This window comes from Nelusetta ayraudi, unplaced genomic scaffold, assembly GCF_046127955.1.
Source record: "Nelusetta ayraudi isolate G7.1 ecotype Tasmania unplaced genomic scaffold, CSIRO-AGI_Nayr_v1 ptg000007l, whole genome shotgun sequence".
NCBI lineage: Eukaryota > Metazoa > Chordata > Actinopteri > Tetraodontiformes > Monacanthidae > Nelusetta > Nelusetta ayraudi.
This window is the reverse complement of record NW_027466057.1, coordinates 6,479,689-6,502,984: the sequence shown is the minus strand read 5'-3', so window position 1 is coordinate 6,502,984 and position 23,296 is coordinate 6,479,689. Positions and strand designations below refer to the sequence as shown.

General features: G+C 45.2%; 1 protein-coding gene across 10 annotated transcripts in view; it reads right to left on the bottom strand.

The window, feature by feature from the left end:
* The window catches only part of esrrb (estrogen-related receptor beta), a 54,531-nt gene extending 33,592 nt beyond the window's left edge, over positions 1-20,939 (bottom strand). Inside the window, exons 1-3 of one of the 10 annotated variants that reach the window (XM_076018247.1) lie at positions 20,057-20,939; positions 13,161-13,314; positions 11,632-11,668 (exon numbers count right to left, since the gene is read on the bottom strand). Coding sequence is in view for 7 of the 10 variants with exons in the window: in XM_076018239.1 (XP_075874354.1) it covers positions 7,967-8,035; positions 13,161-13,314; positions 15,189-15,216 (251 nt within the window). In the remaining 3 variants the exon portion in view is untranslated. Of the gene's footprint in view, positions 1-459; positions 568-7,966; positions 8,036-11,631; positions 12,204-13,160; positions 13,315-15,188; positions 15,399-20,056 lie in introns of those variants that run through there. The other 9 variants (XM_076018243.1, XM_076018239.1, XM_076018249.1 and 6 more) reach the window with 9 other exon arrangements.
* Positions 20,940-23,296: the final 2,357 nt, after the last annotated feature.

The window sequence follows — 23,296 nt, the reverse complement described above, 5'->3', positions numbered from 1 at the left end:
GGCGAGGTCACACACTTACATACGCACACACCTCTTTGCATTAGGCGCCACCCAACGGGGTGAAAGGTCACCTTCAGGGCGCCTGCATTAACAAAATTGGGCCTTGCGTTGGCTTATGCATATTTAGATACAGGCTCACGGCAGCGAGGAGAGGCAAGTCGCACCTTCCGACATGAGTTCCATTAGCATATTAGCAACTAGCGGTAGCGTCTGCATTTCACGTCAGTTTACAATCAGCGCGCGAGGAGAGGGCCGCGCCCAACCGAGCTCGCTCCGACTGATTGGATGACGGCCATCCTTCTCAGGGAGCTTCTGAGGAAACGGGAGCCTCCACCGTGTCCCCTACCGGTCGGGCCGCCCCTGCCTCTGCCTCTTGCTCTCTGAGGCTGATTTAATTGTGAGGGCGGGTGACGAAGGGGTTTGGGCCCAGGGGTCACTGGGTCAACCTTATTTTCTCACCCTGGTTTTCTCGGCCCATGGAGATGGGGGTCAGCGTGTCAAATTAAATCTCATTCCCAGGTTTCCCCTCCCCGCTGTCATGTATATTCATCGAAGCTCCAGGGGCCCCGACCACTTCTGAAAATTCACAAAAAGGTTAACTGCTAAAATAAATAATAAAAAAAATGCCCCCTGTTAAAACCATTGACCTTGTGGAATGGGGCCGCTGCCTGAGCACTCCTAGAATTGTGCAATATTAAACCTTGGCAAAATAGCATCGAATGAAAGTCTTGTGTCTTGAGCAACAGAAAATTTGGCGTTTTGAGCCTTTTCTCCCCACGAGAGCGACTTTGGTGGAATAAATCAAAATGATGCTTCTGATGCTTTGCATCCCTGAGCGCTGCTATCCAGGGTTACGTTTTAAAAATGATTCACTTGCTCCCCTGAACGTCCTTGCAGACAGGAATTGAAAAAGCGAATCCATTTCATGCCTTTCTGAAATAGAACTCTGCGCTGCCTGATAATGAATGCAGATTGCATCCCCATAAATTAATGCACGGCTCTGTGTTCATCTGCTTTATGTTCTCTGTTTCAGATGGATATGTGCACCTGTGCGATAGGGCACCTGCACTTGGCTTATTAAAGGCTATATATTAAAACGCAGCAGACGAAGATGGTTCCATTTAGCTTTTATTTCACAAATTCAGAGTAAGCTTAACCCGCGGTTCAAAGGCCACCTCCAGGGTGACACTTAGCATAATTGCATAAGTGTCTTAACTGTTTCCCCTCCAGCTCAGTGTGGTCATTTATAATAAATGTTCCGCCTGGAATCCCCTTAACTCATCCTGGTTTGACACATTATACCACTGCTATGCTTATGTTTTTAACAAGCCTGCATATATTGATTAATGATACTGAGGGAATAGTAACCACTTGAAGTGGGCATATTAATCAAACAGTCTAAAATATTTCTATAAATATTAGTAATCTCTAATGGGACAGGTCCAATTTAAATCTATAAATACCATTGTAAGGGAAAAATGAATTATGGACATTAAATAATTTGACAGGAGCAATAGTCGTAATAAATAATTCAATATGTGGAAGCAGGTGCTAATTAGCTTGTGTGCGACATTGTCGGCGCGGACGGGGAAGGGGTCTGCTGAATTAACTGACGTTGGATGTTGTTAAATCTATACTTCCGTCTGCCTGCCCTCCTCAAGGTAAGAACATTTGGAATTCTGCGTCCCGACTGCCCAGAGGAGCGGCGCTCGTCTGAGATACAGGATCTGCCTGCGCCTCTTTATTCTCGCTCCCTCTCTGTTCCCCCTTCTTTTGTTCCCTTTGCACCGATCAAAATTCATGCTGAGCACTGGGTTGTGGTCCCGCAAACGCACACGGCGCAGTTTGGTTTAAATCTGATTCCACCTGGCCCCGCTAACAGCATTTCAGATCCCTAATATCATTCCGCTGGTGCCGCCGCCACCAGGATTAGCTGCCCTAATGATCCCGCGGCTCGTCTCGCATTCGCCGTCGACGCCAGTTCCGAAGAGGACGGCCGAAGAGGAGGCCCAGCACTGCGACGATGTGGGACGCTGCCGTAAAGAACGTGGCGTGATGAAGAGCGGTGAGCAAGAGGACAAACAACTCTCTGATTTCACTTCCTGTTCCATACACAAGTCAACAAAAACTTGGTGAAAAGGAGGAAAATATACGACGCTCCCTTTGTCGAAAAACACCCAATTTTATGGTGGTTATAGCAAGCCTCACCCCAGAGTGGTGTCACATCCTCGCTACCTGACCAGACTGGCTAAATGGGAGGGGAAGGGGCGGGTGGTGGCGGTATAGTGGGGTTGACATCCGCAATCAGGGTGACGGTGATATCGGATGCCCCGGCAGGGGCAGATCTGTCTGGATGGCCCGAGGCTCTGTGGCCTGATAAGCCACTGCCCACCACCCCCACACACACCTCCCCAAAGTCAACGCTGCTGGGACGAACTCAATTAGCTCCTGACAGACCTCCTCCCCTCAGCGCACCGCCGCAGCCACGGAGCCCACTGGCAGCTGCCGCGTTAACCTCTCCTCCAGGGGCCACTGCCACCTCTTACCGCTCCAACACGTAGCCGCCGCCGCCGAATCATTTTTAGGAGAGCGCAGCGCCGCGCCGTAATTCTGCACAGCGCGGCTGAGTCAAAGGAGCGCGTGGCGCCGCCGAGGAGTTGCTTTTGTGTGTGGGTGTGTGCGCGTTCTCCTGAGGAAATATGGAAATGAAATATGACTGGGGGCTCAAAGAAGGGGGGTGTTGGGAAGGGGGCCTGGAAACAGAAGGAGGGAGATTCCAAAACAAACTTAGCTGAAATATAGAGGATGCTTTTCCGTCTGCTGGTTTCAGGTTAATAGCCGACAGGGGAATAAGTGGCTGGAGGCTCTTTGGGCAATGCACGCGAGGTCAGCGTGTTGGTTTTTGCAGACGGTATATGAGCGATGGAAATTTGCCAAGGAAGAGGAATGGGTCTGGGGGTGGCCACCGTTTGGCTGCAGGCGAGCCTGGTGCTCCGCAGGGACCCATTTGAATCTATGAGGGAGAGGCGCCTAATTTTGGAGCCTCTCATTCATTAGCAGTGCTCTGGCGGGGGGGAGCCGATGGGGGGAGGTGGGATCTCTTTATTAAGGTACATATATATAAAAGCCTGACAGTCAGGAGAAGCTGACAGAGATTTATGACATGCGGATGTATACAGGGGCAAAAAAAAAACAAAAACCGTGACGACTCGGAGATGGAAAAACAGAAATGCCACGTAAGAGGAGGTCGGAACAGAGAGCTCTGCGTTTTATCGTGCCAGTGGAGAGCGAAGGATCAATAGTCCGGACGCTATGGGCCCGTGCCGGGTCGCAACTGGGTGGAGTGGGGGGGGGCGGGGGGGGGCGCAGCTCTGTGGCCTGCGCAATTAAGTTTTCTGGTCTCCAGCAGAGGATTATATTTAGCAGCTCCACAGCGATGCCACTGTGATCTTTTTAAAGCCATGAGCTCATCCCGCCACGACAACATGAGCCTCGCGCTGCAGCGGCACCACAGGATCGCAGCGGCCAAGAAGCAGATCGCATCTATTGATCCCGACCCCCTCCAACCCCCACCCCATACGCCTTCCTGTTTTAGTGACGCTAACCGGCAGGAAAGAGGAGGCCTCCCGTGACAAAGAGGCTGCCTTTTGTCTGACGTAAACTGTCTGGGCCTGCACTCGGCCGGATCTTGTTCTTGTGAGGGGCTCACGTCAGGATGTTGGAGCTGGCCAGACTGTGTGTGTGTGTGTGTGTGTGTGTGTGTGTGTGTGTGTTAGCGCGCGCGTGCGCGTGTGTGTGAAAGTTTCAAAGTGGCCTAGTACAGCGTAAATCAAGACAAAATAAATGAATGAAGATTTTTTTTTTTTAGTATGGGGTTTCGCAAAAAAAGTTCCAACTATGTTACTTGGTTTTGTAATATTTAATTTTGAATTGGTTATTAAATCTCAACTAATAATTTCATATTTATGCTCTTAATATGTAAATTCATACATAGCCAAACTGCATCTATTTTAATGGGTTGTAAAATCTCAAATGCACAAATTTTGGGGGCAAATATATAAAATTGATAAATCAGAATTTAAAAAAAAAAACTGTTTTTGAACAAAAAAAAAAACAAAAACATAAAACATGTCATGTATGCCACTATATTTCCCCTCACAGCTCAGACCAACACTGCACTGTGCACAAAGGGTTAACAGTTATCTCTGTGCACCCAGTGGGAAACCTCCCTGCAGAATTGGACAGCTCATCATCATAGTGTGTGTAAAAAAAGAAGTTCAGTGATAAGTCTCGCCTGCTGTGCCGCACATTTGGGATCAAATCTCTAATTCTGCCTTTTCATTAGGAGAGATTAGCTTCCATTACATTCATTATGTGGCTTGACTGTGTTATAATTTGACAACATGAATTTGCCATAGCTTATGATAACCACTAAATGTAATTAGCTAATCCTGGAGAAATCAGCCTTAATAAACAGTGTCTGATATTGGAGGAATCCTTTAAGACTTGCTTGAGAAAACTGTGGCTGATGTTTATTACTTAACAATACACGGTTGATTCTCTTGGTAATTCAGGATCAAGGATGGTAAAGGACTGAGGGGTTTTTGCATGTATATATTTCAAAATACCCAATGTATGCAAGCCTTTATTAAATAAAAACATTTTTTTTTTAAAAAAATCAGCATTATTCTAATAAAGCATCAGGAGCAGCACTTTGTCTCATTGACATAACAGATATCAGCTATGGTACGTCATGGGCAAACTCTGCAGGGGGCAATGTTGGGGGCAGGGGGCAGTGTTCTCTTCCTCTAAATGTGTAAAGCAAACTTTATGAAAAGAAGGATGCTTCCATTTGTTGATGTTTGTCTGGGTGGATAGGTGTGTGTGTGTGTGTGTGTGTGTGTGTGTGTGTGTGTGTGTGTGTGTGTGTGTGTGTGTGTGTTGGGGGGGGGGCGTTTGTGTCACAAACAAATAAGAAATATTATTATAAAGGGGTTAGGGCTATTTAGCACAGTCCAGCGTAAATCAGAGGTTTAGACACAGTGGCTGTGCATACAGGAGGACGGAGGCATGGAGCCATGCATGAAATTACTTCATTAATCTTCTTCTGATAGGCTCTTCTTCTTTGGAAGGGGGGTTGGGGGGGGGGGGGGGGGTAGCGCGCGCTACCTGCTTAAAACAAAGGCTCCATCTTGCTCCCATCATAAATTTTTATCTTCACAGAAGGCAGAGAGAAACATGCAAATACACATGCACACACCCAAACGAGGCAAAATTAACAGGCCAAAATTAGCAAGTTTATGGGCCGTCAAAAATAATCCAAGCAGCCACCGCACGTGTTTGCAAAGGCTGCGGCGAACACACAAACGTAGGAGGACAATGAAACATGCAACACGGTTCTGTCAAAGCAGGGAAGTTAATTTCTGACCATTAGTTTGTTGTCTGAAGTGCAACATTCAAACTGCTAGGATGTGAACGGCTCGCCTCTCAAAACACCATTACTGTGACTGCTTGCCACCGCAGCAGACAGACACAGTCGTAGCAATAGCCTCTAGCTTTTTACAGGCTCATCTCCACCAGCTGCCACACATTCCCCATAAATAGTGCTGGTAATAAAAAGGCGGGTGGGCCCTAACTGATTTATACGGCGGTGTCCACCACCACCGCCGCCGCCGCCATCACGCCATTCAGGAATAATTAAACTTTGGGGGATATTTCCTGAATTAATGTGTCCCCTTCAGGGGGCAATCTAAACATGCACTCCAGTGTCCGCTGCATCTGGTATCGCCGGACGCACTGGCAGCGAGGGGAGGGGAGGGGCTCCCCGAGTGACAGGTTCAACAGCCAGCCACTCAATGCGACCATTCGATCGCACTTAGTGCTGCGAGCGCCAGCGTGGGGGGTCTCATAAGGAGACATTTTAATGCGGCCTTGTTTTGTGACCAACAGGCATAAACAAACGCACACAAAGGCAGGAGTGCGTTTTTTGAAGGGAATGCACACACACATTGACATGCGTGCGCGCACACACACAAAAAAATTGTTTTATTTAGAAAGAAAATAATATATTATATTTTTATGTGCGTAAAAGTCACTGGGAACTTGAGCAAACAGCGACATTAATGTAGCAGGAACAAAATGAAATTATTTTCTCAATAATTTCAATATAAAATCCATACAATAGGGTGTCATGCAAGTATTCTTCCTTCCTTTTACACTACCAAATATTTAAAAACAGCAATTCTAGTTGTAACGCGCACATCCCAAGAGGGCATATTTATGTTTCAGTTACTTTCGGAAAACCCGTAATATCAGAATCTATATTTTGCACGTGTCAACAGATTCGTCGATAGCGACTCATGTTCAGCAGAGAGAAACTAGGCCTGTAGTGGCACTTTCTGCGCAGAGCCATGTTAATGGACGGTACCGGGTCACATCTGCTTTCCCCTGGGCAAATCAGAGATAAGCACTCAGGAGGACACGCCCATGACAAGTGTACTGTTAGTGTATAGACTGTAAAAAATATATATATCATACATATATGTATATATATGTATATGTATGATTCAACTGATTACGTTATGCAAAACTGACATGCGATGGAATTTTAATTCCACCTGCAATGGAAAGATTTGAGATCACTTGAGTAAAGAGAATGTATACATCATGTAAATACACATGTACCATTGCTTTGTCTGAAAGCTGTAATAGATGCAAGGCTCAGGCCGGCCATGGAGAGAGAGAAGAGAAGACTTGGTGAAGCTGTCAGTGGGAATCAGAGCTGCGACTCTGACGGACGGTTTCAATATTGATTTCATAAATAAACAAAGCTAAGCATCGATCCTAATGTTATTTTGCATTTCAATTACTGCTCCGAAACATAACCTTCAAACAACTGGCCGTTCGATACCAATAGCCTTCGCTGATAAACACTTGTATTGTTACCCGCCTTGCGTCGCACTGGCCAACCGAGTGTGAATTTGTGGATCTGGAATTCTCTCCCCCGCTACGCTAAGGACAGAGCGGCCGAGACGCAGCGGTGGCGGCGGCCCGCCGTGACTGTTCAAATCCACAGGGATGAACGTCACGCTGTGCCCGCAGAGAAAACGCCTCGTTTTCTTGTGACTAATTTACCAAAATAAGTCGTTCGGGGCAGCTCTCAGTATGACTCAGGCACAGGTACTTTATTTCAAACTCACTGCTTCTTGTCATTCTACGTGTGTGTGTGACACGCATACATGTGCGTGTGAATGAGGAGGGACCCTTCAATGTTACAGCAACGCCAAGAAGTGCTGACGCACCGTGTCAGTGATAGCACTCCGCTGCCACAAGGGCATGAGAGCCCACATAGGCTAGCATTATCCTCCTAGACTAATGGACCCGGTTATTTTTAAACAGATTCTCACAGCGGCTGCGGAGGTGTCCAAGGTTACAACGGATGAAAAATCAGGAGGGCCACACGCTGTGACGGCTGGTGGTTTCCGCGCAGGTGGATGTCGCGAAATGAGCAAAGACGCGCGGCAGCTAATCAGTGAGAGGCGCAGAGGAGACAATGCGAGGCGGGGACGGGAAATCGGGTTACAAATACGCCATTAATGAGACTACAACAAAGTTATCTGATAACATTTAAGTCCAAAAAAAAACAAAGTAAAATTTATAGGGGAATACTGATCAATCAATATAAAAAAGACAAACAAATTGATATTTTATTATTATTATTATTATATATTATATATTATTGTCAGAAAAAAAATCTGCTCAAATTAGCACAAAATGAATAACTGATTTCCATGTGGCAGCTTCACAGAGTCCAGCCTGTGTGGTAACGGTTACTAACAAGGGACGGACCTGGACGTCACTATGTCAATATACACTGGCCCCGGAAAGGCAACAGCATGCTCCACCCATCTCCCGCTCAGCCTGAGCTGAGTGACATATTTACAGTGAAAGTAATGATACTAGATACCAGAAATGGGGGGGATCCCGCGTGGTCAGTGGACTCAGGAATCTCTCTAATGAATTGGACAAGAAAGCCCTGTTGGCACAAGGAAGAAGGATTCAGACTTGGGGTGACAACACTAGACGTTAAAAACACAAGCTTGCTGTCCCAGCGCGGGAGACTGGCTGGGTGGGTGGGAGCGGGACAGGTGGGGTGGCTCCTCAGCTGGGCTGGATGCTACTGCAGCAGCAGCAGCAGCAGCAGCAGCAGAGGCCACCGGCTCCTGGCTCGTAGCGGGGTGGCCATTGTCGGCCAAGAGCCTCTTCTGGTAATGTATTCTGAAACCAAATTACCGTAAGCTGATCCCATCTGGATAGTGTCTGTGCACGACTGCTTTGGTTACCCACCACTGCCTCTAGCCCGCGATAGCATCTCGATGAAGACAGCAAAAATCTGATTAACCCAATAACAATGAAACACTTGGTCAAAGAGCAAAGAGCTTTTAACTTAAGATACACTAATGCAATTCCCTCGCCTTGTTTTCTGAAAACCTAATAAGACTCAAACGGACGGAGGGCTGGAGAGGGGTGTTTTGCAGGCTCTAATGCAGCAAGCCGGGAATGAAGTCAAATAAATTGAAATCTAATTCATCACCGTGTGCTAACTTCCTCCTGCTTCTCTAAAAAATACATTAAAAAGCTCTTATTACATGAAGGGGAAACTGGATAGCCTTGTTAGTTTATGGCGGAGGCTCTGCGAAGGGCTTAAGGAAAGCGAGGGCGTTGATAGAACATTTAGGAGCAGAAAGAAGTCACGTCTCAATTTACTGCCGCTCAGACGCTGTGCCTTCTCCTCGCGGGCGCAGGAGAAACTCAAAGTGACAATGCTTAGCGCGCGGCAGAGTGGGGAGAAGTGCTCCTGCAACACAAGATCAACAAGACGCCTGTCACGCTCAGGGCGAGCGTCTCGTCTCGCTGCACGAGTCAAGTGATATTTAGACTCGGACAAGTCATGCAAAAGTAAATAACAGGCACAGGGTGCGCTGGGCAGCCTGCTGAGGGGAAACGCAATTTTAAGCCAAAACGTATGTAAGACGGGACAGCGACTTAAAGTGGAAAGCTATGTATTTAGAGGACGTCTATCTGTCTATCTGAGGGCAAAACTCCCAATTTCATTCCCAGGCCGTGACCTCGGGTCAGCCCAGAGAGTGCGTTACTACAGTCATTCCACCACAGTGCTGCGCTAATTACGTGGAGCGCGGACGTCCCACTAATCCTCTCACCTAAGCATCACGGCCACAACCGGCACTTATTTAGTGGCTGCAAACACTGCTGGACAATTTGCAAGGAGAGCCAGTGCTGAAGCACAATTAAATGTGCACTCGTCTTAACACATGCAGAGCAAAAAAAAAGAAAAGAAAAGAAAAACACCTGCTCTACAATTAAACCGAGAAGAAAATGTAGGTTATTCTGAAACCGTCTATGTACAATACCGAGTTGTTTATTTTTCCTCATCCAAAAAAAAGTTCTTGCTGCATGGCAATTGAATGTTAGACATTTAACAAATCACAGAGTTTATGCATGCTTCAGACAGCAGTTAACAATTTAGACATAAATATATTTTTTTTCATTGTTAATTTTTCCAAGTCTACCAAAACATTTTACACACGAGAAACAAATGTCATGAATATGGTCAATTGTAAATGGGCAAATTATACAAAAAATGTAAGAGACACTAATGGTTAAATACATAGATAAAATATAGAATACTTCATTAATGACATACGCATGAATAAAAAAAAAGGGTAAACATGTAGTCATGCACATTTAAAATATTTGATTAACTGACTAGACTGTTAGACATTTAGGGTTGAAAGTAAAATCGAAAAATTTCAGAATTTTGCTACAAAAATGTAATGAATAATTTTTTGTCTGCTGCACTCAGTCAAGGTTTATGGGAAAGTCCTTTTGAAAAAAAAAAGAAGAAGGTGTTTTTGAATGGAGGAAAATAAAAAGTCTTATGCCACACCAAGTCCAATCATTTTTTTGAATATATTTTTGGGATTAAGTTGTGATCAAGCTGAAAACTAGAAAGCTCAAGCTCCCAGATTTAGGTCAGTTATTTTTTATATATTTTTTATTTATTTAACTGAACAAAAAACAGAACTAAAAAATAATAAGGTAAATTCTTTGTGTCCACAGCCTTACTGCTGATTGTCATATTCTGTTATAATGGTGAACCGAGAAGGGAAAGTAGAACTGTATAATCCACCTTAGTAGAAAACAAAGAAGATTATTGCACATGTTTTTAATATGTTTACTAGAATGATTTTTTTGGATTTGTGATTAAAGTCTAAAGTAAAGAAAATATTCCCCCCCCCAAAAAAAGCTTTAAGCAAATCAAGAGACCTACAGGAATCAGCCTCCTGAACTTGCACTAGGTTTTTCCCTTTAAAAACATTTGGCTGCTTGCTCTAAAAACACTGTTAACACTCGCAGTTAATAATTAAAAGTGACAATAAATCTTTATGCAGACAATGATAATTCACAACTTCAAGAATACTGTTGAAAACATTTTCGAAAAGACTATTTAAAAAAAAAATCAAACGATGGTGAGGTGTGTTAGATTACAATACTTGAACGTGTCTGAAACATTGTTTCACAAATCCTGAAATCCTGCCACTTGTCTAACTTCAACACTCGTGTCTACTTAGATTTTACATTCGATTGTAAGGATGAATAGCAAACCAAAACAAATATCAAACGAGCTGTACTTAATTAAATTTGACATGAATAACTGTGATTGTTAGACTAAATCAAAATCACTTGCAAAAGAAAAAGGCAGAACAAGTAAACATAATAAAAATGAAGATTAGGCCGTACATGCTGTTTTTTTTTTTTTTTTGCCCTCCGGCATTAAAATGTAATTTGTAGGTCGCTGTGTAAAGTTCTGAGAGTGTCCCAGCAGTCAGGAGCTGGTGACAGAGCAGCTCGCCTCGCGTGCCGCTGCCTGGGACAGAGCTGCCAGCACAGCGGGGTTACAGGGTCCTTTTCATTCATCTTTCCTCCGGCTGCAAATATTACAGTGTGTAATTTATCCCATCCAATTCCACGGATTCCCACTAATCTCATCTCCCTTAAAATATTATTATTATTCTCCCTGGACGTCCCGGTCTGGGAACAAAGCCATCAGCAAACAAGCTCCTAACCCAAGCGGACAGATACCCCAAATTCTAAAGGGGAAAAATACGCACGTAGCCGAGACGCAAGCAAAATCAATTGGCCATGCTTTGGATGAGGTTTAAAGAGTGCCTTACAAAATGTGACCCTGCATAATCTGCTTCCTTTACTTTTCAAGTACAGCAGAATTTGCCCTCGGAACAATAAAGTCGGGGAAATGCATGTTTAAAGTTTAAGGCGTTAATGAGGCGTGAGCCAGCTACTGATAGTGCAAAAAAAAAAAAAGAAAGAAAGAAAAGGTAGAGTTCCTGGACTAGAAGGAAGTAAGTGACAAAACAAGTGCAGTCAATGTTTAAACGACAAAGAGGAATTTTTTGTAAACAATGAACGAAGGAAAAGACAGAGAGACAGACAGGAGGAATAAAACTGCACCACAACAAGCGAGGTTAAAAGTAAAAACAACAGTGGAGTAGTGGAAAAAAAATGAAATACGAGAAACAAAAGTGCACCTACTGGTTATGATAGCTGAGAGGGTCTGGAAGACAAAGTTCTGAAATGTCCATCAGTCCAGTTTTAGCATTCCAGGAATGAGAGGAAGAGGAAAGAGAAAACAGTTGAGAGCCGCTTCTTCCCCCGAGTGACAGCAGAGCAAACTCAGAGACAACACTGCCAGACAGTCCCCTGCAGCAGCAGCAGCAGCAGCAGCAGCGCTCCCCCCAGCCTGCACAGGTATGTTGGACTCTGATGGATTGAGTGGGAGCGTGTGCGTGAGCATGTGTGTGTGTGTGTGTGTGCGTGCGTGCGTTTGTGTATATATGAGTGGGAGAGAAAGTGTCTGAGTGTAGGTAAGTAAATGTGTGTGTGTGTGTGTGTGTGTGTAGGTCAGAGATAGAGAGAGAGAGAGAGAGAGAGAAAGGGGGAGGAGGGAGGGAGGGATGGACGGACGAGTGAGGTAAAGGGGGGGTGCGAGAGAGAGAGAGCGAGCGAGCGAGAGAGAGAAAGAGAGAGAGAGAGAGAGGAGCGACGCGCAGGCAGCAGCGGGATGAGCGCTAAGATGGAGAGAGCATGAGAGCGCGGGCGAGAGGAATGACTCTTTCCATGGTCGGGATAGGGCTCTTTAAGACTCAAGGGCTTGATGAATATGGAACAGCTGCTGTTGGCTGCCTCCGAGGGGCTGGACTTAAAGCGACAGAGGGGCCGGCGGAGCAGCGGGGGAGGGTGGGAAGGGAGGGAGGGAGGGAGGGACAGAGAGAGAGAGAGAGAGAGAGAGAGGGAGAGAGGGAGGGAGGATCCAAACGCTTGCTCGCACATGCCGCCGTGCGCACAAGTGTGACACACGGACAGACACAGACAGACGCACAACAGGCCACACATGACCCGCACGGACGCAGGCGACGCACTCGTGCAGCGAAACGGCGGGGAAAATAAAACAAGTTCTGGCCCCGTGTGATTTCGAAAGGCCTCGCGCTGTTTATTTTGAGGGACAGAAGAAATATTGATGGCATTATACAGAGAGAGGAGATTCAGCACGGCTGTCAAAGAATATGGCAGAATACACTGAGACAACTCACTGGGCAAGTGTCTCCTGGACTTTGAAGAGAAGAAAGAGAATGAACGCGGCACGCCGCTGATGCGCTACCTGCCGCCAGCTTGCGTCACACTATAGACATCAGCATCAGTGGCTCTTCACCTCGGGTCTGGCGTGTGTGTTTACCCAGCAGCCAGCAGTCACGAGCTCCGCTCCGCCGGCGCAACCGCCAAAGCTCTCTGCAAAACCAGTGAGAGACGATCTCGAGCCCCGTCAGCTCCTTAAAGCGGCGGAAAATCTCAGCTCTGTCTCGCCTAACAACCCCCCCCCCCGGCGAGGGGAGGGTGGGTGTGTGTGTGTGTGTGTGTGTGTGTGTAGGGGGGGGTCCTTTACAAGCGCCTGTGTTTTCGCCGTTGATCAAGCCCGGTAAGAATGCAGAGAATGCAGATAGCGTTTCACAGCCACCGAGGGTCTCCGTGTTACTGTATCCCCACATTATAAGAGAGGAGCTTACCATGGCATCCAACTCGGAGGAGCGAGCGGTCCGACAATGGCTGGCAACTCCGGCAGGGGTCGGGGGTGTCGGGTGGGGGGAGGCGGCCGGCGGAGAAGCAAGCAGGCGGCTTTGGTGCACTTCGTTGAAAACTCACAAGGTGCCTGACAAGGATCTTTAGAGGAAGAAAGAAAAAATAGGAGTGGGTGGCGAGCGGCGGTCACATGTACCAGCAGATTCGAGCGCGCACACACAAACACACACATACGCACAAAAAAAAAATAATGTGGCGCACGGCTCTGCTGATCTACACTTTTTTTTTCCCTCTGCTGAACAGGAACAGCGGAGCCCTTGGAGAGGAATCCGGTTCCATTCAACGGCTCACGTTTCTGTAATCAATGCAAAAACATCACGCAACCCCTATTGATCATCACAGGCCCATTGATGTGCAGCACTAGTGCCACCGCAGCGGCACAGATCACACGGCATCTGCTTTCCCTCTCTCTCTCTCTCTCTCTCCCTGTTATTTTTTTTTTTATTATTTTCGCGGTGTGCAACAAAACAAACAAAAAAAATAAATAAATGAAAAAAATCCAATTAGGATTGATGCCAAAACGAAGCACCTGCCAGTTTGATTCCTGTAATTGAAAAAAAAAAAAACGAGAGAGCATTCCCTTGACGTGTATAAGATCACTGATATGACATGAGACAGCAGACATTAAGAAATCATATCAGCCACGCAACCAGATAAACGCACAGTGTGCTGCTGAAGCTTCACGACCGGCCAATTCCGTTCTATTCTATAGAACCTCGGTTTTAAATTCCACGTCCTGGTTCAAGTTTTAAGGCTGCTGGAAGGCGTCATAATAAAAGAATTTACACCAGCGCAATAATAAGCATTTTATCCGCCCTGGCAGTGCAAACAAACAGCTGAGTCAGCAGCGCTCAGGTCAGGACAGTGAAGGTGTCTGAAGGCAGGGGAGTTTTCCTTCGGCCTCGAGGAGCCTTTGACAGCACCCCGCGGCCGTGGCGGCACAGCGTGAGCTATGAAAGACCCCGCCGCTATCGTTGATTCCTACCAGCACAGTTATGAAACAAATCACGTCAGGGTGACAGCTGATTTGACAGGAGGGGATCTGATACAACCGAAGGGTGTAGAGCTGCGCGGGGCGAACACTCGATCACACCGCAGGCACGACGCAGCTGATGAAGTACAACAAACGTCAGGGCGGCTTTGATTTGTCTGAACAACATTTGTGCTTTTTACAGCATCAGTTGATTTGCATTTTTGTAGTGAACTGGTGCGAGTGTTTGTTTTTGACAGCACTGTGGTGGAATCACAATAAAATTCTAAATTTTGACAATGCAAACGTAGGCAAATCGATAAGGTTTTTTGTTGCTTGTCTGCCTGAGTTCAAGTAAACGGTCACTCAAAGTAAACACTGTTTAAAATGTATTGTAAAAAATTATAATAAATTGTTTTCAGAATATGAATAACTCCAGTTAAGCATTAAAACACATATATTGACGTAGAATTATAAAAGTCAGTGCTTAAACAAGCAGAGCAATGTTACATGAACTAACCGCTTAATTAAAAGTCACTTATGATTTTCTGATGACGTCACCAACTTGGCCCCACGGAGAGCTGGGCAGTTTCTCATAGTTTCTCTAGTAGGCAGAACCTTCAAATACGCTCAGCGCAGGCACTAAGAAGTCGACGTAAATGTTTCTACAGTTTTCAGTCACTCTTTCTCTCTCGTTTATCCCCAAGGAGCGAGCAGCTCGAAATAAAACATAAAAATAAAGCCGCAAAACCTGCTGTAACGCTAACTGAGCCATCGCACTGCGTACAAACACACCTGCACTAATTGGAGCAGACCCGCGTGCAACAACGACCCAGTTTACGTTAAATTAGCTACAGGTGCGTCGCGAAGCCAGTTGACGGCAGTATCAAAAACAACAAGTATATGTATGCGAAGTTTTTCGCTTAACTTTCCCTAAGTGACAGAACAAGTGCATGAAAAGTACAACACGGGGTGTCAGTGGTACCTTTGCACTCGGCAACGACACGTCTCATTCCGCGGAGCTGGTGCTAGCTCTCCCGCAGCTGCTACTGTGTGTGTGTGTGTGTGTGTGTGTGTGTGTGTGTGTGTGTCTTTCTTTGCGCCAGCCGTCTCAACCACACAACGACACCGAGCGAGGACACGCTTGACAGCAGCTCCTCCTACAGACCCAGGCAGCAGCCACCGACCCAACCAGGCGGTGCTGCAGGCAGGGACTGCTGCTTGGGTTCATGGTGGAAAGAAGAAACCACGAGTTCCAAATTGTAAACGTCAGATCCGTCTAACACATGCGTGTTTGTTTATCAAATTTCAATTTATGAACTTATAGAGCTCTTTGTGCTCTATATTAAAAAAAAAAAAAAAAAAAAACACGTTAATTTTTTTTTTTAAATGATGTTTGAATAACAGACTACCACTCTGTCATTTTTATTGTTGTTTTTTATTGTAGCATGAGAAATATTTTTTAAAAAATTTACTTTATATTTTATATGAGAGATGCTGTATGATTTAGTCTGCAACCAGCGCTTTGTTGTTCAATTTAAGAAACTTCTCCAAATGCATATAGGTTGCATGGCGCCTTCCCCCAAGCTGGGGTCGCACCTTCTCTATCATGGCACAACATGACATTTTTCAGGCACACTGACGTGTAAACAAAAACAAACATTTAAAGAGTCAAAAAAAAAAAAAAAAAGGAACACAGTATTCAATTAGCCAAGTCTGCACAAATATATTGATCTACATCAAAAATTTCCCTGTAGTTGTTTGGTATATTTTCTATTTTTTCCTGTCTTCTGAAAGGTTTTCCTCCGCACAATTTACATGGGCCATCACTTGACTGGGTGCCTCGGCTGTGGACCAGAGCATAAAGCCAGCTGACAGCAGCAAGCAAATCTATCATCTCCACTAGAGGGAGGGCTATCTCGCAACAAGGCCACCAGGAAGCTGCAGCAGAGCTCGCTTTATTTATTTATTTTTTTCCAGGGTGATAGTGTAATTTATAAACTGAATGAATGACAGTCGGGACAGTGCCAACAACCTGGTGCACAATGGAGACTCGACTGCATTTACCTCTGAGCACAAAAACCTATCCATTACAAACGTGTAATTATTGTCCTTAATAGATTAATTCATGCTGAAAGATAGAAATGGGTTCCAGGCTATTGATGTAATCATTTCACTGAGGAAATTAAGTGACATCAAAAGAATGATATTGTCACCGTGAAAGTATCATTGATTCTTTTCGAATGCAATTAACTGTATTTGAAAATGGGCCCTGCACATTGAGCTGCGCGAGGAGCGCTGAGGATCACTTCATTTGTGAGCGATATAAAGACCAAATTATCCCATCAAAGAGAAAATCTATAAATGTAATGGCAGAGTGCTGCAGCGCAACGTAGTGACAACAGCGGCCCTGTTCAGTTCCCCCCGTCAGCTGCATTAATGAACAGTGAGTGGATTTAAACAAGCCACTGAAAATGGTCCTGACTGAGGCAGAGTAAATTGCTCAGCGTGTGAAATTGTCTGAATGTTTGTCGGCTAACATAAACAATCCTCTTTTCACAAAAGGCGGCAATAATATTGTCCATGAGATGAACTACAATTTCTTGCAGTCAAGGTATTAAAGTCGGAGCTAAAAAAAACGGTTTGCTGGTGTTCATGACCTCTGACGTTTACTTGCCTAAATAAAAATATAAATGCAACTATATATTTCGGGCTGGCGCTAGAGCAAAGCCATCTACATTTTTGAGAAATCATAATTTGAAAGTTAATATTACTTTCATACAGTAAATAAAAAAATAATAATAACCAGGAGAATGAATGTCAGGTCGATACAGAAAAGTACTTTGTTAGTTTGTTCATGAATGAAACATGAGATGCTCATGTTTTCTTGAACCGATCTACTATCAGCCACAGTGTGAAACATCTACAGACACGATTGTGCCGATAAAATATCTGTTACCATCAAATGATAATTTTCTGAAACACCACTTTCAAGTGTTTTGCTCTTGTAAATGCTCTTGTGTGCACACGCGTGCACACACAAACACACTTTATAGTGAGTGCTTCCCCTTCCATGCAGATACACAATTACTCAACATTTCACGTAGACGCTTTTGGTGAGCGATGTTCTGTTGACTTTCTACAAGTGCGCCGTGACTTTTGATGCATTCCAACAAATGCCTGCTCTTGCAGCGGCTACTGGTCCACGCCGACCCGTAACCCAATTACAACGCTGGTAATCCAGTGAAAAGAAATTCTGCAAAGGCGGCCCCGGCAGGGAGAGAGAGAAGACAAACAAGGCACGTAGCAGAGACAACTACTAATGTGATGTCCAGGCAGCAGAAGAACCGGGCATCAATCTCCAGTCCTGGTCAAAAAATGCTGCATAATTCAAAGCAAAAACATTTTTTTTTTCTTTCTTTCTCTTTCTGCGTGATTCAAACCAAATCAGGTGGTCCCGAGCGCCTGTCTCTCTCCTCCCTCCACCTGCTGTCAGCCACCCTCCGTCCCAGCCCTGACCAAATTTCATTTGGGAGACATCTTTCTCCCTTTCCCCCACTCTCACATGCTCCCCCACCACGCTGGCTCTCCTCTGTCTTTGAATTCTGTGTGCTGTGGCCCTTTGATTTACTTGCTTAACAAATATGGACAGGGGACCTAAGTGGTTTTTGAAATCTTCGAATGGACTTGAGAGTGCCTGTGCTGCAACGGGTGGCAACACTCCCTCTCTCTGTCTCCATCTCTCTTTCCCCTCCCTCCCTCCGTGTGTGTGTGTGTGTGTGTGTGTGTGGCTGTGTGTGCTTGTCAGTTTGTCTGTTTATGTTTATGTCTCTAATGTGTGTGTGTGCACGCGCACGCTCTCCATGCTGGAAGATGGCAGCGCTCGACAGAGCGGCAGTCTGGAAATGAGATAAGGATGTCTGATTCATAGGATCTGACAGGAAATCTATACTCTGCAATGTTTATAATCCAGCCATTACTACACAGCCAAATGAAAGAACAATAATCCAATCATTTACTCCATATTTACCTGAGGCAGATTCTCGGTTTTAAATGCAAAGTGCACCGCGCGGGGTGACGGAGGCTGTAAAACTACGGCTGATGTGGGCCAGGGGTGCAGAGTGTTTTTTGTTGTTTTTCTTTCCCAGAGACAAGAGGACAAGGGTGGTGTGGATGCTGTCCTCCTGGGAGACGCATGTATAGCACAGATGAGACCCTTTGCCTGTGCATCATGGCCTTGCTGAGGTTATCATTGATACAGTCAATTATTCACCTGACCAGAACAAATGCTGTAGTTCATTTATAACCAATGATACACTCATGTTTTGTGATTATTGATACGACATGTTGTAATAATTCTAACAGCAGGCTGTTGGATGCATAAGGTTTACTCATTATCAAGATTTATAAATTCATGCCACCATTTTTTTTTTAAATTAATTAATTAATTAATTCATTCATTCATTCATTCATTCATCTTCTATACCCGTTTATTCCTATTCAGGGTCACGGGGGTCTGCTGGAGCCTATCCCAGCTGTCTTAGGGCAAAGGCAGGGTACACACTGGACAAGTCGCTAGTTCATCTGACTCTTTCAAACAGGGAATGAAGGCAGTAGGAATGAGCTTAAAAAATGTGTATTTTTTATTTTTATTTATTTATTTATTTTTGTACATTGCAATATTGGTAAAATCATTGGCGCAATCCATTGGCTTGTAAGAGGAAGAAAAAGAACCAGGCCAATGACCAAGTGCCGCCTGTCAGCCTGGTGAGACAGGAGAAGAAAAGACAGCAGATGACTGGACAGGCGAATTCTGTTTGCTGGGCAGGCAACCAAAGTCCTAAAGTTCCATACCAGGCCAACCAGATCCATTGCATCACTGGCTGGGGTTCCAACACCTCTGAATCAAGTTAAAGAATCTTAACAAGGGTTTTTTTTAAACGATTGACTTCAGTCATTAAAAAAAAAACTGCACCGTGTTGCTTTAATTTGACCCCTGCTCCTACATGCAGTTCACATGACAAATGAAACGTATCTCCATCTCACTGTCACTGTTTCATATATAACATATATAACAAAGACGTCTACGAGGGTAATTTCTCTCTATAAGCAAATAGGGATGTTGTGTGGGAAATTGTGCTTATCATAGAGTCTTTTCATGGACAGTATGCTGCTCTTCATTGTGGTCGAGAGGGGGAGGTTTATCTTATTTGGAAAAGTGAAGGGGGCCTGCCCTTATCTGTCAATAAACAGTAATTAGATTTTGTGGCCGATAGCGTCGATTGGTTTCTAATCTAGCCGTCGCCCTAGACGTGTGTAATTAAAATCCTGATTGATAAAGGGGCAGAAGCCCGCCCACGCCACCACTTTACCAGACCCCGCACCACGACCCCTTCAAAACACAAACAAGAGAGAGATATGAAAGAGGGCCCGAGGAGAAAACTGCACTACCTATTGATCAGCCCCTATCTGCCTTCCTATCAATGCCCTTTTCCCACAATGTAGGGCCTAGTACAAAGGTTCCTCACGTAAAACTCCACAGCTAATCTCCACCCGCAGATTTTTATCCTCTCGAAAAAACAAAAGCGAGACAACCCAAATCGAGCAACTTGTGCAATTCAGCGAATGTCCATGTCTGGAATGGCAAATTAAAACATGCTTAGCGCTAATGAGAGAAATCTTACTCTTAAAATCAAGTCAAAAACACACCTCGGGCAAAAGCCAGATGAAAGAGGAGCGATGCATTTCATCTTTTCAACTAATGGGCTTGTGAGCACAAGAATAAAGTGCAGAAAAGAACAGCACAGGTGAATGTAGAATGTGCATCAAGCATTTAGCCAAATAAGGCTGTACCTTCAAGTCAGAGGAGTCCCGCAGAGAGTCGCTGGGCTGAAAGATGTTCAAAAACGCCGCCTGTAGACTCCGCTGTCATCAAGATCCACGCAGATAGACGAGTCACGGAGAACCTACGTGCTGTCTAAGTTCCGCAGAAAAAATGGGCGATAAAAACAAGGAAATAGTGAAGAGTGGAACGCTGAGTGGCTCTGTCAAGCGACACATCTACGCATGACCCAAAAACACTTTAAAGGCAGCCTCAGAGAATGATGTTGTGCTATGGCCAAATATTGCAGCGATCCCAGCAGGAGTTTTTTAATCTCTGTAAACTGGAGACTGCAGACCTGCGACCTTTCCTGCCTGACACTGGTCACCTGCTGCTACGTGTGAGGGCTGACCCACAGCGGTCAACGGCGGCAGAGTACAGCCAGCATGAAATGAATGGTAAACACACGCACGCACACACAATGCACTCACTGCAGATTGGGGGATGGGGAGGCCATACAGCAGCCCACCAATCCTTCACGTTCCACGTTGGGAACATAATAAATTACAAATTAGAAGTGTGCAAGGGTACGTATTTGGAAGGGAGTGGACTCAGTGGAAAGCGCTGGTCCAGTACTTAATTTGATTCTTAATGGAAGGCAACATTTGCAACGGAAATCTTTCATTGGGCACAGAAGGGCTTTTCCGCGGTTTTCACTCTCTGGCGCTGAGAGAAACTGAGATTGATATTAAAGCCGGCCCAGCTCATGCATATTGTCGCAGCTTTAAGTGACTTCTGTGACGTCTTGCCAAACGGCCATTAATAAGGGTTTACCCAAACAAATGAGAGACTATCAAGTTATTTTTCTTTCTTAACTTTTTTCCTTCTTAACCTGCTGCCTTTTTGGAAGCCGTGAGCTACGTCTCGTGTTTTAGCTGATTCCATGTCGTGAGTAGGTGCATTATAAGAACTGCACCATGTATGAACAGTCACACAACATGCACGACATGAATGTCTTATTGGTCATGAATTAACTCTAGCCTTGCTTTGTTCAGGTGAATAATTCACTGCATTTATAACTTTGATTCATAAGTTATTACATTGCACATAAGGCACTTTGTTCTTTGCTATTGGGGGATTGCGTACTTAATGGTTGTATTACTCTTATTTGCTGCATGAGAAGTTGTTGCAATTATACAATTGTTTCTACAGCCTTCTGGCCAAGCCCCTTGTTTTTGATATGCTTTAAGAATAAATTAATAAACCAATTAATAAGTTGGATCTGTCTCTAAGCTAATGTGCTGAAAACGGCAACTAGAGGAGATGTCTCTGTAAAGGCAGCATTAATATAGGTTGCGTAGCTGCCAATGCTTTGTTTTCTGTTCATCTGCATGGCAAACATATATGTAAATGTATGTAGGAGTTTAAACAAAAAGTGACTCTCTACCCTTGAAAAAGATCCCCACTGGCCACAGAAATCCTTGTCTTCAGCGCATAAATGTGATTGGAGATCAGATCCTCCTTTGGATGCTTCTTCAGAATATCTGCTCCCCTGATAATAAGGACAGCTCCCCCCTGTGGTGCCACAACAGCGGAGTGACCTTGTCACCAGGGTGCCATGTGTCACAGTGGGGGTACCCCGGAGGGAGAGGATAGGGTGAACAGATCATCTCCCTGCGTACCTGGCATCGGTGGTGGCTCTACCCTCCCTGCCACAGGAACCGGCACCAGAGAGGCCCCCGTGCAGGCGCAGTAGCAGCTCCAGGGTCCAGGAGAACATGACTCCAATTAGGCCGAGGAGGCCCGGCTCACGCTCCATCGCCTCTGCTCTGCCAGGCTGGCCCTTGCAGAGAGACGCGGGGTAGAAACCGGGGAGATGAACCCAAGTTCAGTCAGAGATACTGTAGTCACAGAAAGATCTGAAGCAACGCTGCAGAGTTCTGAAATCTGCTCTTCTCGTTCACTGGCGAGCGTTGATGGAGCGTTTTTCGTTAACCAAACGCCGCGAGAGGCGACTATAACAATAATTGCCTGTTTGCCGCGTCGAGATCCCCTGAGAAAAAAGTGCATCAAGTTAAGCACACAGTAATAGATGAGAGCGATTGAGAGGCCTCGTTTTCCCCCTGTGATTAAAAATGTATGTTGCCACACGCAGCCTTTGGTGTGGAACTCTCCTGGAAAAGGAGGCTGGTTAATATTCAGGCCCATGTCTGGCTAATGTCTTAAAGTGATAAATAGGAGGGGGGTTGCTACCGTTTGATTGTTCTTCACAGGCAGTCTGGGAGCAGCAGCACAGGGGGATTTAAGGTGGAGGAATCCTCTCAAAGCTCCTCACTCATTCGCTCTCAGACGCCCCATCATTAATTGGGCCTGTCGACATGACTCCTCTGTACCCAGGGCCACTGGCAGCTACCGTGGTGGATGAGCTTTTTAAGACAGTTCAAACGAGTCCTTGCCTCATGAAAGGCATTCAAATGACATGAAATTGCATTCATGTCAAGCCTCGCAGGCATATTCATACAGTACACGGGCATAATGTTCTCGTTCCGTGCCGCGCATACCCGCGCAACTATATAATCGTCCTCGTGGGAGTAAATCGCAGCATTTAGAGTGTGTGCTTTACTAATACTACTATGTAATGCCTCCTTTTTCATATGATTGCACACACATGGAATCATTTCTTGGTCAAAGAGTAATTGTCACTGCAGTGTAACCATAGATTTATTTTTTAAGTACAGGCAGCGCAGCTAAGACATCCAACCACTCTAGTTAAATGGTGTAGTCCAAAAAATGGAGACCTCTGCAACTGTTGTTGTCAAGCACAATTCTTTTGAGTTCATGTCAGAATGAACAGCGGCTAAACTGGATGGAATGACCTTTTGACTTTTAAACGTATCACGCACACCCATTTTGGTACAGAGCTCATGCAAAGGCTATCAAGCTAGTTAGCTGCAGGGGGAGGCTTCCCATTGGTGCGAGGGCCAAGTGTCACCACCCTGTGGAGTCTGGACTAACAGACACTGTGTTGCATATTGAGAAAAGTCCACAGTGACTTGCTGCCGCTGTCGTTCTAACATTTGGGGCTTGAAGGGCCAATAGCAGCTAATGCTGCTTGGCTTTATCGCAACTTTAAAACTGATGGAGTCGTTTTTGAGGGCAACTGAGTTTTTTTTTTTTTTTTTTTTTTTTTTACTGCAAGAGCAACATTTCAAATTTGAAATTGAAAAGATCCCGCTGTTACTCAAGACCAAAGGGACGAATGTGACTATAGC